This window comes from Bos indicus x Bos taurus, chromosome 3 (genome assembly GCF_003369695.1).
Source record: "Bos indicus x Bos taurus breed Angus x Brahman F1 hybrid chromosome 3, Bos_hybrid_MaternalHap_v2.0, whole genome shotgun sequence".
NCBI classification, from domain to species: Eukaryota; Metazoa; Chordata; class Mammalia; order Artiodactyla; family Bovidae; genus Bos; species Bos indicus x Bos taurus.
In genome coordinates, this window is record NC_040078.1 from 105966508 (window position 1) to 105983438 (window position 16931).

At 37.9% G+C, this 16931-nt stretch overlaps 1 protein-coding gene across 1 annotated transcript in view; it reads right to left on the reverse strand.

Annotated features, from left to right (window-relative positions):
• ZMPSTE24 (zinc metallopeptidase STE24) overlaps positions 1-16931 on the reverse strand; it is a 43670-nt gene that overhangs the window by 12754 nt on the left and 13985 nt on the right. The window contains exons 4-7 of the mRNA XM_027537684.1: positions 14800-14916; positions 13931-14083; positions 12463-12604; positions 7759-7943 (exon numbers count right to left, since the gene is read on the reverse strand). Of these exons, the coding sequence (XP_027393485.1) occupies positions 7759-7943; positions 12463-12604; positions 13931-14083; positions 14800-14916 (597 nt within the window). The remainder of the gene's footprint in view (positions 1-7758; positions 7944-12462; positions 12605-13930; positions 14084-14799; positions 14917-16931) is intronic.

The window sequence follows — 16931 nt, forward strand, 5'->3', positions numbered from 1 at the left end:
CAGAACTTTAAAACACAATGGACTGGTCAAAGAACAGACTAAATATAGCTAAAGAAATAATCTATGAACTGGAATGTGGAGCTCCAAGAGACAAATTTAAAAGTGTCAGCATCTGTGGGAGACAGAATGAGATGGTATAACATTCATCTAACTGGAATTCCAGAAAGATAAACTGGGGAGAATGGGAAAGAAGCAATACTCAAAGATAAAACCCGTGGCGGATTCATGTCAATGTATGGCAAAACCAATACAATATTGTAAAGTAAGCCTCCAATTAAAATAAATACATTTAAAAATAAATAAATAAATAAAACAAAACAAAAAAAGATATAATGGAAAAAATTTTTTAAACTTCAGGAAAAGACATGAGTCCTTATAGGAGCTACAATACATCCCAAGCAGGACTGGGATAAAGTTCATACTTGCACAACACAAAAATCAAAGAGAAATCTTAAGAATAACCAGAAAGAACTAAAAAATAAATAAGTAAAAGACAACTAAGCTCAGAGCAGACTTTTTCAACAGGAACAAAGGAAACCAGAACAAAATAGAACGGTATCTTTAAAGTGCTAGGAGAAACAGCTGTCAATCTTGGATTGACATCAAGAATGAGAGCAAAATAAAAACAAAACCAGAATTTTCCAAAGAAATTTCTACATATATACAATGGAGTATTACTCAGCCATTAAAAAGAATACATTTGAACCAGTTCTAATGAGGTGGATGAAACTGGAGCCTATTATACAGAGTGAAGTAAGCCAGAAAGAAAAACACTAATACAGTATACTAACGCATATATATGGAATTTGGAAAGATGGTAACAATAACCCTGTATACGAGACAGCAAAAGAGACACTGATGTATAGAACAGTCTTTTGGACTCTGTGGGAGAGGGAGGCTGGGGATGATTTTGGAGAATGGCATTAAAACATGTATAATATCACATATGAAACGAGTCGCCAGTCCAGGTTCGATGCACGATACTGGATGCTTGGGGCTGGTGCACTGGGACGACCCAGAGGGATGGTACGGGGAGGGAGGAGGGAGGAGGGTTCAGGATGGGGAACACATGTATACCTGTGGTGGATTCATTTTGATATATGGCAAAACCAATACATTATTGTTAAGTTAAATAAATAAATAAATAAAATGAAAAAAAAAAAAAAAGAAATTTCTAAAGCATATACTTCTGGAAGAAGCAAAGTAATTTCTAAAAGGAATGTGTGAGGGGCTTCCCTGGTGATCCAGTGGTTAAGACTCCATTCTTCCACTGCAAGGGACGTGGGTTTGATCCCTGGTCGGGGAGCTAAGATCACACATGCTGCATGCAGCCAAAAAGAAAAAAGAAAAATGACAAGATAAAACTAAAATATAACATGAAAGGGGTCATTAGATCAAACTGTTTATTTAAGGTTCCTGGATTGTTTAGGAAGCAGTGAAGATATTGTATATTTTAAGATTTTAGGCTTTGTGGGCATGATTTATTTTTAACAGCAACCATAAAAGAACAGTCACATATGAACCTTCAAACCTAAATGAAAACTCAAATGTAATTTTTTAAAAACCTTCCATCATTTCTAAAAATAAAGCAGAAGGAGATGTATGTTTGGGGTGGAGGTGGGGTGGGGGATATGAAAAGGATAAAGGGGAAAAAAAGGCATAAAATAATATGGCAGAAACAATTTAAAATATATCTGTAATCACAATATATGTGAACAAACAAAGCTAGTCAAAAAAAAGCTAGTGTCAGTTTGGATTTAAAAGCAACCATAACCACAAAGTATATCTATGTGTGAGACAAATATACATGGCAAGGTTAAAAGTAAAAGGATGAAAGTGATATGGTGATGGCTGCACATTAAGAATATACTTAAAAAACACTAAATTGTACACTTTAAAATGGTTACAATGGTAAATTCTATCTCGATACTATTTTAAAAAAGTTAAAGGATGACATCCAGCAAATATTAACCAATAGTTATATGGTGTCGCTGTATTACCACCAGACGAAATCAACTTAAAGGCAAAAAGGATTATTAAAGAAAGTAACAAAAGAATGATAAAAGATTCAATTTACCTGGAGGACACATAATTCTAAATGTATATGTTCCTAATACTAACGCCTCAGGATATATTCATTCAAAATTATCAGACTTACAAAGAAAATCTGACAAATGTATCATAATAGAGAGTGTTAACACATCATATCAATTAAGACATCAAGCAAATAAAATGTCAACAAAGATATAAAAATTTAAACAAAATAATAAAAAAGCTTAAAAAAAACAGCTTCATCTATGGGAGACTTATCAGTTCTGCAGCAAGCAATGAGAGAATATATATTCTAGAAAGTGAAGGCTAACAGTTTTGAAATAAACTCCAGCTACTTAAAAGAGTGAAGTACAAACAGATGAACATGGAACTGATTTTGTTTTCTACACCTTAGAAAAACACAACCTAATGGGAACACAGGCAGCAAAATACTGGAATCCAGCTATTCTACCAGTTTTCCATTTCTTCACCAATTCCTCATCTTTAAGGAAAATGACCACTTAAAAACAAGGCTGGGTAGATGCATGAAAAAGAGGGATAGATTAAAAGTGATTGGCAAGACAGCTTTTACATTTACTATCTCTTTTCCTTTTAAAGATCAGAATCTAGGTCAGAATACACTTGGTAGAGAAAGTAAAGAAAGAGCTAACTAGCCTAGTTTCTTAAATGGCTAAGAAACACGTGTACCTGTGCCTTCAGGGAATGGCCATCAAGAGGGAAGAACAAAGCACTAATTAATAGACATCTATTCTAAGGGGGAAATTAAGAGATGTAACTGAAGATTTCCATACAAAAATATTCATTGCAAGAATATTTTTAACAGTAAAAAACTGGAAACCCATATACCCAATAAGAGGAAAAATGATTTTTAATAAAAAAAAAAACACACAGAAATAGATATAGTAAGATGTTTATGGTTAGTTGGATTACTCATGTTTTCTAATTTATCTATTACTTTAGTAATAAGCAAAATAGGCTGCTATGTTTAATAATAATGATAACAATTTCCATTCATTAAATGACCTATGAACCAGACATTGTATTATTAGATATTTTACAAACAGTTTGTTAATCTCCACTACTACAAGGCAGCTATCATCAGCCTCATTGCTTCTTAATCTGAACTATGAATTAATCCTTTTATAAAACAAGCAGGTCTCTATTAGAAAACATAGGCTCTTGTATCTTGGTTTGATGTCTGCGTTTAGGAAGCTATTCAGAACTCCACGGAGTCATGTTCAAAGATATGGAATGACAAGAGCTTAAATAAGGGTAATTTTTGCAAAAATGAAACTTGTTTATTTGTAATAGATTCTTAAGATAAAATTGGATTTTCTTTTCTTCCCATGCTAATTTTACATATAAGAAAAAAAATAAGTATCTTTCTCTTTTCTATAGCACTTTCCTTTTCATAAAATAAAATTCACAAGCTGATTCATTGGATCCTCACAACAGCAAGCTGGGCAAGACGGGAAGTACTATCTTCATTTTAGAGACGGCAGAAAGTTAAAATGTCTTAAGATTATCATGCTAATAAGCAGTGGGTAAAACCCAAATTCACACCTATGGATCTTGTCCTCTTTCTATTATACTTATCAACTGGGAAGACATTCACATGACCCTAGCTCTTGCTGGGGAAATACTTGTTTTCTTCTATAAAGGGACAGTTTTTATATATTTAAATTTTTCCTTTCACTTAAAATGCTTTTGAGACAGGTTGTTCTAATTACTGAATTTGTCTTCTGAAGGATAAACTGCAGGGAGAAAGTCTCCTAGACTTCTTTTAAAATGTGAATAGCCAGTATAGAGATACTCATCGAAATGTTAATAATATTTATCTCTAAGAAGAGGGATTTAGTTTTCTTCTTTAAACATCTGCTCAAATTGAAACACTTCATCCTCTCTACACTCTCCAGACTTAAAATCATTTCTGCATTCCCCACTGTGTTGTATTAATATGTGTAGTAGGTATAAGTAGCAGGTGCTGAATAAACCACTATATCCTAAACTTCTGCCACACTTGTGTATCCGCTGTGATTATTTAATATCTTTTTAAAAATAAATTCACTTTTTAACTTAGCCTTATCCCAAATGACAATTTTCATGAAATCATGATACACTAGTTTGATCTTTTCCTAATATTCATTAATACACATATAGCCATTCAAATTTCAAATATTGATATCCTACCAAAATCACCTCACCTGTATACATGCACTAAAAAGCAATACATGAGATTTGGGTCAATCTTTGACTTTCTCCTTCAGTCTCCACAATAGCAATCACCATAAGTCCTTTAAATCCATCTTTTATTATGACTCCACACTTATTCTGACCTCTCACTCTAGTGTAGGCCCTTATTTCATGCCTATCTTGGTGATCCTGATGCAGTAAGTCCCTAGTAGTCCCCTTTGCCTCTAATCTTTGCTCTATCATATATGTTGCCATCAAATCTTAAACTTCCTAAAACAAGCTTTGGCCTCTTTCTCCCAAGGGATCTTCCTGACCCAGGGATTGAACCTGGGTCTCCTGCATTGCAGGCAGATTCTTTATCATCTGAAACACCAGGGAAGCCCCTTGGCCTCTACCCAAATCAATCAAAACTTTTCAGGTCACTGAAAACAACCACTAGAATGTCTTCAGGAAGAAGTACTTTACAAACTGGTCCCGGCCTACCTTTCTATCCCCTTCTGCAAGAATCCATTTATTCATTAGTCTTAGAATAGCCATTGTGCAGTTGTTTTTATAGCTTTATTCATTACATATCTTCATCCTGAAAAGCTCCAGCCCCAAGTCAAAATTCTGCCTAGTTCAAATATTTCCTCTCTTTTAAGAAATCTGTCTAACCATTAGAATCTGCATTCATTTCTTAATTTCTAAAAGTCACACTATTTCAGCCACTTATTTACCACCCCCTGCCTTAAACTATGAGCCACATCTAGTCTCCTCTACTACAGGTTCTCTAGGGCAAGACTATGTAATTTATACATACATGCTAAAATATTTGCATCTGGACTTCCTCGTGGTACAGTGGATAAGAATCTGCCTGCCAAAGCAGGGGACACTGGTTCAATCCCTGGTCTGGGAAGATTCCACATACTGAGGAGCAATTAAGCCTGTATGCCATAACTACTGAACCCACGTGTCACATCTACTGAAGCCTGTGCTCCACAACAAGAGAAGCAATGGAAAGGCTGCACGCCACAACAAAGAGTAGCCTCCACTCACCACAACCAGAGAAAGCCTGCATGCAGCAATGAAGACCTGGCACAACCACAAACAAATTAATTTTTTTTAATTTTAAAAAATTAAATTTTTGCAGCTATCAATGAAATAAATCAGGCTCTTTAAGAAGCTAGCAAAATAACTCAAACTCCATTCAACATAGTTCAAAAGACTAACCTTTTCTAAGATCTAAACCAAACCTTTTCTAAGATTGCTAAACCAAAGAATACTGTTCTCATGGATACTGTGTTAGATGTGTTAAGTCACTTCAGTCATGTCTGACTCTTTGTGACCCCATGGACTGTAGCCCACCAGGCTCCTCTGCCCATGGGATTCTCCAGGCAAGAATAGTAAGTGGGCTGTCATTTCCTCCTCCAGGGTCTCATAGATACTGCTGCTGCTAAGTCGCTTCAGTTGTGTCCGACTCTGTGTGACCCCATAGATGGCAGCCCGCCAGGCCCCTCCATCCATGGGATTTTCCAGGCAAGAGTACTGGAGTGGGTTGCCATTGCCTTCTCCCTCATAGATACTAAAGGTCAGTAAGTTCATTAGATTGCTTGAAACCAGCAGACCACTATCTAACACGCAGGTCTGGCTATCGTCATCTACCCTGTATGTAGATACCACTTCAGCAAGTTGACCTGCTGAACGTGCATGATTCCCCAGTGTTCTTACCTGGTTACTCTTTCTGGACTTCAGTTTTCCTATCTATAAGATGACCTTAAGAGCTCTTACTAGCTTAAAATCCTATGATCCTTGGTCAGACCAAAATGACTTTTATCCCAATAGCCTGATAAAATAAATCTATTTAAAAAAAAAATACAATCCAAAGAGTTAACCCTCATCCAATACTATTTAACCCCTTCACATTTTGTTCCATCTAGATATTTATAACAGTCCAGGCACTCTATTAGACCATCTCTTTAAAATCAAAACAGATGCTCAATGATAACAGTTTTTTCTACTGGTACTCAGAGTACACAGGTTTTTCTCATGTATTATTTCATTTAATCTTCACAACCCTAAAAGGTAGGCATCTTTATCTCAGTGTTTTTCAACTAGCAGTGATCTTGCCTCCTTTCTCCCAACCCTGGGGACATCTGGGAATATCTAGTGACATTTTCCATTGTCACAATTGCTGGGAAAGGAGGGACTGATACTGGCACCTGGTAGGGAGAGGCCAAGGATGCTGCTAAACATCTCATGAGGCACAAGACAGCCTCCCACAGTGAAAAACTATCTGGTCCAAGATGTCAATAGTTTCAAGATGAGAGCCCCTGCTGGCATTGTCTATCAGTTAAGAAATCAAAGATTTAGAGAGCTTAACTTATTTGCACAGTTACACAGATCTCAAATCATCTCTGAATGCCATCAAAGCTGATGACGTGTCCCATCACATATGCAACTACTAGAGACTGTTTCTGATTAAACATATATTGTTTTCTTATCACTGTCTCCCCTTCCCCATTTAGTCTTGGTATACTTTGCTAAGTCACTTCAGTCGTGTCCGACCCTGTGCGACCCCATAGACGGCAGCCCACCAGGCTCCCCCGTCCCTGGGATTCTCCAGGCAAGAACACTGGAGTGGGTTGCCATTGCCTTCTCCAATGCATGAAAATGAAAGTGCAGTCGCTCAGTCGTGTCCGACTCTTAGCGACCCCATGGATTGCAGCCTACCAGGCTCCTCCGTCCATGGGATTTTCCAAGCAAGAGTACTGGAGTGGGGTGCCATTAGATTTTGCTAATTACCATCAGTTGACCTCATCTAGAAGATTCAGAAGAAGCTTTCTCAGACTATAAGGTCAGATTAAAGAAATCTCTTCTCTTATGCTATCACTGCATCCAGTATATATAGCTTTGCTGCTGCTGCTACCATATGGAGCTGTGCTTGTATGACTTTCTCCCCTTTAGACTATAAGCTCCTTGACAGCAAGGTTTCCCTCTTCGTTTCTGAATTCCAAAGAAAGTATCTCAGCAGAGTTTACAATTCATAAATGTTTGTTAAGCAAACAAAAGAAAACTGACCAAGTTACACAGTATACTCCAAAATGCACAGCTACTAAATGACAACAGGATTCAGATTTAAGTCTCTCCATCACCAAAGCCTATAATTACTACATTCTCAGTGAAGTTAAAAATGAGATGATTATTATCTCCTCTTTATCTTGTCTGTGGGAATTCTTCAATCATAAACATATCAGGAATTATATATAAAGTCCCTGTTTTAAAAACAGTTTATAATCATACAAATTTTCCTATCTTATACTTGTGAACATTCTGTGAAAGCTTGAAAGATAGTTAACGTGTAACAACAGTGATATTCTTTCCCAAATACCACAATTATAAAGGGGCAGTTATATTTTTATTTGATAGTCTCCCTGAGTTCAACACTCACTACATAGAAATTAAGGTTATTTTGAGCTGTCACAGAAACTGTTTATAAAAACTAAGCCAGGGTCTCTTAGGAAAAGAAGAACTCACTTTAACTTTAGCTTTTATTTCTTCACTGTCCCCTTCTCCATCACTGCGGGGTTCCATGCCAGACTCCTCCTGGATGTCTTTGTTTAGTACAGAATACTCTTCTAGTAGAGTGTCAAACAAAACTATTCGCTTGTTCTTGAAGAAGCCATAAAAATAAGCATTGCTGTGGGAAGAGCGTTTAGATCCTAAGGAAAAGACAGTTCAAAGCATGGAAAATAATTAAAAAGTCTGGGGTCTTTTGGAGAGATGCCTAGAAACTGAATTACTGGAAAGGACGTTAACATTTTCACATTGTTTAATACCTGAAGAATATTATATCAACATAAATCACTACCAGCAGTGGAGAGTGTCTGTTTCTCTTCAGTCATAATAACAAATATTTATGCTCGTTGCAGCTTTCTAACAATAAATAAATAAAGCCTAAATATCCAATGGTCGTGGAACGATTCAATTATGATAAAGCTATGAGTTGGAATTTTAAGCAGCCAGAAAAAAACTATACTTTTAAAATATTTTAACAAGATAGGAAAAGCTCACCAACATACTGAAAAGGATATAAAACTTCGTGTATACAAAATTCCATTACTGTTGTGAAAAAATGTACATGTAAATAGAAAAGCCTAACACAAGCCTATTAAGAAATATATTAAAATACTGAAGTGTTTATCACTGGCTTATAGAAACATGGATTTTTGTTCCCTCCTTTACACTTTCTTCTCTTCCAAAGCTTTTAAAGTAAGTATACTTATTTAATCAGAAAAAATTAAAACTATCTTAAAATCAACTAGAAAAAAAGCCCTAAATTTTTAGCAGTGGCTAACAGTAGCTAAACTATGGTTGATATTTATTTTCTTCTTTATATTTTTCTTTATTTTCATTATATTTTATGTCCTGTCATGTGCAGTGAATTTATTGGTTAACAATAAACTTTAAGTTCCAATCTTGGCTCTGCCATGTATTATTTGTATAAATGCAAGAAACTTTCTTAATTTCTTTAAGCTTTATTTTCCTGTTTATGATATGAGGCTAGGACTTTTTGGTTTGATTGCCTGGAAGTTAAGAGCCAAACATGTGGTCCAATTTTATCAATGATATAGGATCTTAGCATCTGGAAAGTTGTGTATCTGCATCTTATATTTCTATCTCATTTCTATCTTTCCTAATTTTTTAATTAATTTAAAAATATTTCTTAGAAGTTACCTGAAGTTATCTATGGAAACAGGCAGATAAGCAAAACAAAATTAATGTCTTAGTATCTCCCACTGGCCCAAGGATCTCAAAGTATGGCCCAAAGAATGCCTACACCAAAATCACCTACAGGTACTTGTTAGACATAAACAGTAGAAATATCCAATAAGTCAAAATGTCTGGGAATGGGGCCAAGGAATCTTTTAACAGATTCTCCAGGGAATTCTTATACTCACTGAAGTTTAAGACCATAAGCTCTTGTATCACTGTGCCTTGCATGTAGCATTTATTCAATAATGCTTGTTTACTGAATACATTTATCATACCATTTGAGGTATGAAGTAACATATCTGAGAATTCTGAACACCAAAATGTCCTATGTGATTGTACGGCACTGCCAGCTGTCTCTTTATCTTTTGTTTATGATGTCTTATCTTAATCAACCTCTCAGCAGCATCTGATACAGTTGAGCATTCCCTCCTTGAAACACTTTCTTCTCTTATCCCAATAGAAACACCATCTTCTCCTCATTTTCTTCCTACCTCAGTGGTCTCTCCTCCTCAGCCTCCTTTGCCCACTCTTCCCCCTCAGCTGACCCTGACCTGAGCCCCCTTCTCTTCTCTGAATGCCCTCATCCATGGAAGTATCTACATGCCAGATACTTTCCAGACCATTATGTCCAGCCCTGGCCTCTCCCTAGAACTCTGGACTCATATCCAGCTGCCTATTTGACAAGCCTACATCTCCACAAGGATGTCTATAGTGCATCTTTGTTGTTTATATTCTCATGTGTCATTTTCTCCCTGACCAGTATTAGAATCCCCTTGCAGAATTTAGGGAATTTGGCATCATGCAAGCCTTGTGAGAGATTGCTTCTCATTTAAGAAATCCAAAAAAGCTGGATATCTGCTTCCCCAGCACTCCTGACAGCTAGCCCAGTGCCCTGGCTCAGTCCATCAGATGCACCCACTGGGGACTCTGAATAGTAGCTAATTACACGAGGAAGCAGGGCAGTGAGAAATTAATTCTGCAGGTGCTAGTGGGAGGGTGTTAGAGATGCAAACTGCTAAACTCCAACAGCAGTGTCCTCACCAGACTGGTTCTTCAGGGTGATTCTGAGTTCCTAGTCTCCCAGTGAAGAGCCCATTTCCCAAGTTTGGCAAATTTAACTTTCCTGTGATCTTGTGACTTATCAAATATTGTTTCAATAAGGAATTTTTTACGTTAAATTAACCATAGTTGGTTTCTATGGCTGACTTGCAACTAATTATTGCTTGTAGAACTCTGGTACAATATTCAATAGGTATCTCAAATTATAACACACCTAGCAGAACTTCAACTCTCACATACTTGTTCTTCTCCCAGTTTTTTCCCATCTCAGTAGCCTATCATTTATCCAATCATTTAGGCCAAAAATCTAAGTCATTATCTTTGAGATCTCTTGCTCCCTTATTCCTTTACATGTCATCTATTATCAAGTTCCATCAACCCTACCTCTAAAACACATCCCTGATACACCCACTTCTCTCCATCAATTACTACTGTTGTTGAGGTTCAGTCGCTAAATTGTGTCCAATTCCTTGCAACCCCATGGACTGTAGCCCACCAGGCTCCTCTGTCCATGGGATTTCCCAGGCAAGCATACTGGAGTGGGCTGCTATTTCTTCCTCCAGGGAATCTTTCTGATCCAGGAATCGAACCCAGGTCTCCTACACTGGCAGGTGGATTCTTTACCACTGAGCCATCAGGATAGACTACTCTAGTCTAATAACCATTCTCTCCTCCTGAACGGCACCAGCCTTCTGACTGCTCACACTGCTTCTACTCTAGCCTCCCTACCAACTTCTCTATATAGCAACCTAAGATAGGTTAAAAAGTAAAAACCAAGGCCATGTCACTTTCGTGCCTAAAACCTTCCATAGCTTTATCTGTGGACTGAAAATTCAAGATTCTTACCCTGATTTACAAAGGCCTATGTGGTCTGACTCTTGCCTATGTCTCAGATTTTATGTCAAAACACTTTCCTGCCATGCGGCAGCCACACTGGACTTTTTTCTTGAAAATATCAAGCTCTGGACAGTCTCCCCATGGATGGCTCCTTCCTTCAGATCTCAGTTTAAACTCATTTGCTTGGAGAAGTCTTGTCTAATGACCTAATCTAAAGCATCTACTCAGCCATTCTTCGTCACTTCACACCAGTTTAATTCTCTGTGCAGTACCTGCTCTCTGATGTTTTCTGAGAGCAAGACTACTGGTTTTTCACTTGGTTTTTCCTTTCAGTTTACAAATCCATAATATGTGTTGCTACTGTTAGTGACAACATTCATTCACTCAAAATATTTTTGAGGATTGTTACCATTATTAACAACAACAAAAATATGCATTACAGATGAGTAACTTCTGTTTAGCAGAGGTAAGTGCCCTAAAGTCAAAAAGGGACTGTGTCATAGAACTAGAATTTAAACCCAAGCCTGTTGGCTCCACAACCTGACCTCTGAAATGCTACCCCCACTACTCAAATCTTGATTTTCCCGTAAAGTCCCATATAACCCTCCATAAAGCCTTCTCTATTTCAGCTAAAATCATATAGTACTGATAGTATATTTCACATATCTTCTCAATTACCTCTATTGCCATAGCACTAGCATTCACATTTTCTGATTATAACTTAAGTGGTCGGCAACTTAGGTTGCTCCCTCAGTAAAAGTGCCTCAGAGATTGTTCTAATATACTCCTCATTGTGCTACTAGTTTAATATTAATTAAAAGAATAATAATCTCAGAGGCTAAAGAAGTAGTATGCATTGGTTTATTTTTCTACCATTTCCCCATAGACATGTTCCAACTGTGCCTTCAGTTGGCCACCAAATGTCTAAGATTTCTTTACTCTTCTGGTTACTGTTAATTCATCTTTCCTTGATGAAAGACTCCTTGAGACTTTAGTAGTCTTACACAAGCTAACGTAGATGGCTTAACTCTCAAAAGCAGTCATCAGAAAAGCAGAATATAGCTAATATAAAGTACTCAGTGGTACCAGCCTTGGGTAATTTGCAGGTGAACACTGGAAGTCTTGGAGGAGATAAAGCCAATAACACTGGTTTTGTTTCCAAGCCCCCAAACCAGTGTCAATGGGATTTGAGTCCAAAGCCAGAGTCCAATTCCATTACCTAAAGAAGCCAGGTAGGCAGCAGAAGTGAATAAATCAGTCTAGTATCATGACATAACAAGGAGTGAAAAAGGCCTTGGCCCCGAATGAACAATACTGTAAAGCCAAACAAACACAGCTAGAGGCAAGAGCAGGATTTGGCATCAGGCCACCAGTTTCTATCCCTGGACTATGTTATCAATTCTTATAAATCTTCAAAAGCCAAAATGGAAAATCCTAATCTTTAAATAACAAAAACAAACAACCCCCTCCAAAACCAACTGACATGCTCTTTTATTAAAGTTTTAAGAATAAAGTATTCAACTAAAACAAATTACTCAAATAAAACCTTCTTACCCCAGGGAGCCTTACCTTCAACAACATACACCTTAGTCAAAGGGAAGTCAATACTCTTCGCCATGACTTCGATTTCTTGTTTCAGCTTTCCCTCGGGAAGAGGGGTGAATTTGTCAAATAAAGGGGCAATGTAATCAGCATAGATGGTGACAAGCACCTGAAAAGCAAATGTTAGAACAACCTGATTATGTCCTTAAAGAGAAACGACTCACTATACAAATTCAATACAAAAACAATTATGTAATTCCCAGCCCTGAAAATAGGGACCTTATCTTATTTGTTCTGGTATCCCCAGCCCCAAACGGTACCAGACAGTAAGCACTTAATATGCGTTTGATGAAATAAATCAAAATGAGTAGTCCCTAGATGATAATAATTAAGAAGCCAAATGGTCTGTTCAAAACTATCTTGGGTATTTCTGACACTTCATAAGCCCATCATAACTTGGAATTCTTTCAGGGTAATCATTATAGACTTGAAGTGTTTGCTAAAAAAAGAACTACTAGAGCTTAATCTGCCTGCTAACACTAATGACTTGCAGTTCACAATTGTACACACTGGCTGAAACAGCACTTCTTTAAGCATTTTGGGAGCATTTCTTGTGCTCTCTCCCCTCTCGTTTCAATTAGCCATACAACATATATTTGTAAGTCCAACTAGCACCCGTTTTGCAGTTATAATCCACTGGCTGGAAGTGAAACGGTGAGCATCACGGTAAAACGGTGAGCATCACGGTAACCTCATCACGAGTGCAGCTGAAGAGCTGATAGGTGTATTTTCTGGGGGCTGTTACTAGAGCATTTTGATTGGGTTGTACATAGTGTTTGCGCCATGAAGCAGTTTAGAATTTGGGAAAGAGAAGAGGAAAAGAACACGGGAGGCAGGGATAATGGGGGAGAGGAAAGGAAGAAGGAGAGGGAGGAGGCTGAGAAGGAAGAAGAGGGAGCTGGGGAAAGAAAAGGGAGGAGACAGGGAAAAGGGAGGGGCACAGGGGACGGAGAAGAAGACGTAGAGGGAAAAGGGAAGAAGGAGGAAGGGAAATGCGGGGAAGGAGGGCAGAAGAAAGCAAATATGGTTATGCTTTCTTCTTCTTATCCCACTTACATCTATTCTCTCTTCAAAATATCCACGGTTTTTAGACACTGGAGCTCAGTCAAGGGTCATCAAAATTGTCAGTCATCACTCTGGTGGCAACTCACAAATGCACAGCCCCAAACTGCCTGACAACTGGATAATTAAAAGTAACTAACAACTAGCTTCTAGAATCTGTAAGAGTCAGTATAAGGAGAGGAAAATCTATGGTCAGAGTCAGCTCTCCTATTTCTATAGCTAAAAGCAGAAAACAAAAAGGGAATTTATATGAGCACCTATTTATATTTCTTCTGCTTCTTAAGAACCATATAGATGCTAACAAAGATTAAATCACAGTTATCTCACCAAGGTACACTTTGTAAAAGAAAATCGAAACAAAGATTTCACTCACCAGAGACACAACTAGCGTGAACAGCCAGGCATAAATAAAAAAATAGTCTCCCCCAATTTTAATAATGTAAAGTAGAAGTGAAGATACAGGTAATAAAATGCACTGAGTCACAACAAATTTCTTGATCGCATCTTTCATGAAGAACCCCAAAGTCTGAAAAAATAAAAAGTCATCACAAGAAACTGAGAAACTGCTTTTAAAATAATGAGTGAATAAAACGGATAGATTATTAAAGCAATTTTAAAAATGAAAAGGCAGTCATATAAAGACTATATGACAACAGGTGGCCTAAGAGAATAAGTCAATGCCCTGCATTTTACAGTTTAAAATGAACTTATTTAAATGTTATTAGTCGGACATGACTGAGCGACTTCACTTTCACTTTTCACTTTCATGCATTGGAGAAGGAAATGGCAACCCACTCCAGTGTTCTTGCCTGGAGAATTCCAGGGATGGCAGAGCCTGGTGGGCTGCCGTCTCTAGGGTCGCACAGAGTTGGACACGAATGAAGCGACTTAGCAGCAGCAGCAGCAGCAGCTGAAAAACACTAGATGTTAGTAATAGAAGAGTTTATGGCAAGACCTTAAACTATGATCTTTACCATATCTGCAGTTCCCTTTTTCTAGATTAATTCATGCTGTAAAATAGCAAATTGTTGTTGTTGTTAGTCACTCAGTCGTGTCCGACTCTTTGTGACCCCATGGACTGGCAGGGTTCTTCTGTCCATGGGATTGTCCAGGCAAGAATACTGGAGTGGGTTGCCATTTCCTTCTCCAAAACAGAAAATTATGTTTTAATTACTACCAGCAGAGGACAGAAGTACAAATGAGCTTCACACTGAAAAGAGAACATTGTATTCTCTATTTTACCTGTTGATTGAAACCATGCTTTTCTTCTATCACAAAAGTATTATAAAGACTCCAAGGCAAACCAGTCAATGCACTGAAAAGTGTAGCCAACAGCAGAAACACCAAGGACTGAGTGATCTAAACACAAGAGGAAAAAAGGCAGTTTTTTAATATTAATTCATTCCTCAAACAAATTACTAGGGAACAAATCAATGAGTATACACTAAGTACTTACTATAACTCAATGTGCTTGATTCTATGGGTAACACAAGGTCTAAAACATCACCTCCACCCTCAGGGCTTATTTGTAAGATAGGAGGGCAATAAAATACTTCTTTAATTACACAGGCAGCATATGAAAGTTAACTTGAAGTCACACAGACAAAATGGTTAAAAGAACTTAAAAGTGAGAGACAGCCACATATGCTGATGAATTCAAGAGGCTACAAAGCTGATGAGACTGGGAGTGCTACTCTGAAGAAAGAGATAAATTAGTGGAACAGAAGAGACAAAGAGGAATTCCACAGAATTTGTAAAAGCAAGGAGAAAGAAAAGAGCATCCTGAAAGTGAAAGATGACAAGATGATGGGCCTGGAGAAACATAATGGAGCATCTGAAAAGCTGGGCCAGGGCAGGTGGGGCAGAATGTGCTGAATTTTCACAGAGCCCGAATCCAAGAGAGACAATTGTTCTCAAGGATTCCTTTCATTGCCTTTACAACAGATCCTTAGGAAATCAAAAGCTAAGAACTGCCTCATTTCTCTTCACAAATGTTTTCCTATGATAGTGGCGGACAAGGACTAATTAGCATAAAGGGACTTGTGGGGAAGGGGAAAGGGCAATGAAGCAAACAGAACCCTCTCTTTCCCTCCCACCACATTAGCACTTTCCCTCTTACTCCCCAGTGGACAACTGAATTCTTTCTTTTAAAAAAAATTAATTAATTCTTTGCTGTGCTGGGTCTTCACTGACACGTGGGTTTTTCTCTAGTTGCCGTGACCAGGGGCTACTCTCCAGTTGCAGTGTGTGGGCTTCTCAGTGCAGTGGCCTCTCTTATGGAGCACAGGCTATAGGGCTTGCAGGCTTCAGCAGCTGCAGGTAGCTCAGTAGTTGCAGCTCACTGGCTCGAGAGTACAGGCTCAATAGTTGCGGTACTTGGGCTTAGTTGCCCCAAGGCATGTGAGATCTTCCTGGACTAGGATCAAACCTGTGTCTCCTACACTGGCAGGCAGATTCTTATCCAATGTGCCACCAGGGTAGCCCTTAAAACGGAATTCTTTTAAATGGGAGTATACCACCAAAGCATATGTGATTTGTTAGTAAAGATGCAGCCACTGTGTTTCTAAACATAGAAAAAGGGAGAAGGGAAGAGGAAGAAAGGAGATTTGGCTACAACATGCAGGTGATTTATTTCAGCATTTGTCCCCAAATGGGAAATGAGATATTTTTTAAAAACAAACAAAACAGATTCCAGGACCTTCTTCAAAACTACTGAGTCAGAATTCCATCTTCAAAAAATATAACCATATTAAATAACAGAGCATAATGTAATCTTGGTACAGGATATGCTTGCTGCAACTTCAGAAGGCCACAAGCTCCAGAGCCCATGTGCCACAACTAGAGAGTCTGGGTGCCACAAAAAAGATCCTGCGTGTGATGTAGCCAAATAATTAATTAATATAGGTCTAATTCCCTAATCACTGGGCTTATTTCCCCCTTAAACACTAAGATTCCAAGGGTGTTTTAAATGATTTTGCCTTAAACACTAAAATAGCCGGCACCATTCCCTGCCTATTATCAATCCCTCCCCTTCCAATCCATCCTACACACACCTCAGATGAATCTAAAATGCCACTTCTCTACTTAAAAAATTTGTAAGGGCTCTAAAAGACTGCAAACTCATTATGCTTTTAACGATTTTCATAATCCAATCCCAAAATGCTACTTTTCACTACTCTTTTCTAAGACCCTTCTACTCCTAACAGATAACTGTAAGCTAGCATTTAGAAAAATGATTGAGTTGAGGAAGATATTAATACTTTAGTTGAAAAAAGGAGGTGTGACAGTCACACTGGGAAAACTGGAGTATACAGAAACACCCAGGACTTTTCTCAGAAGAACCCTAATTCTAACTCAGAAAGGAGAAAATATCT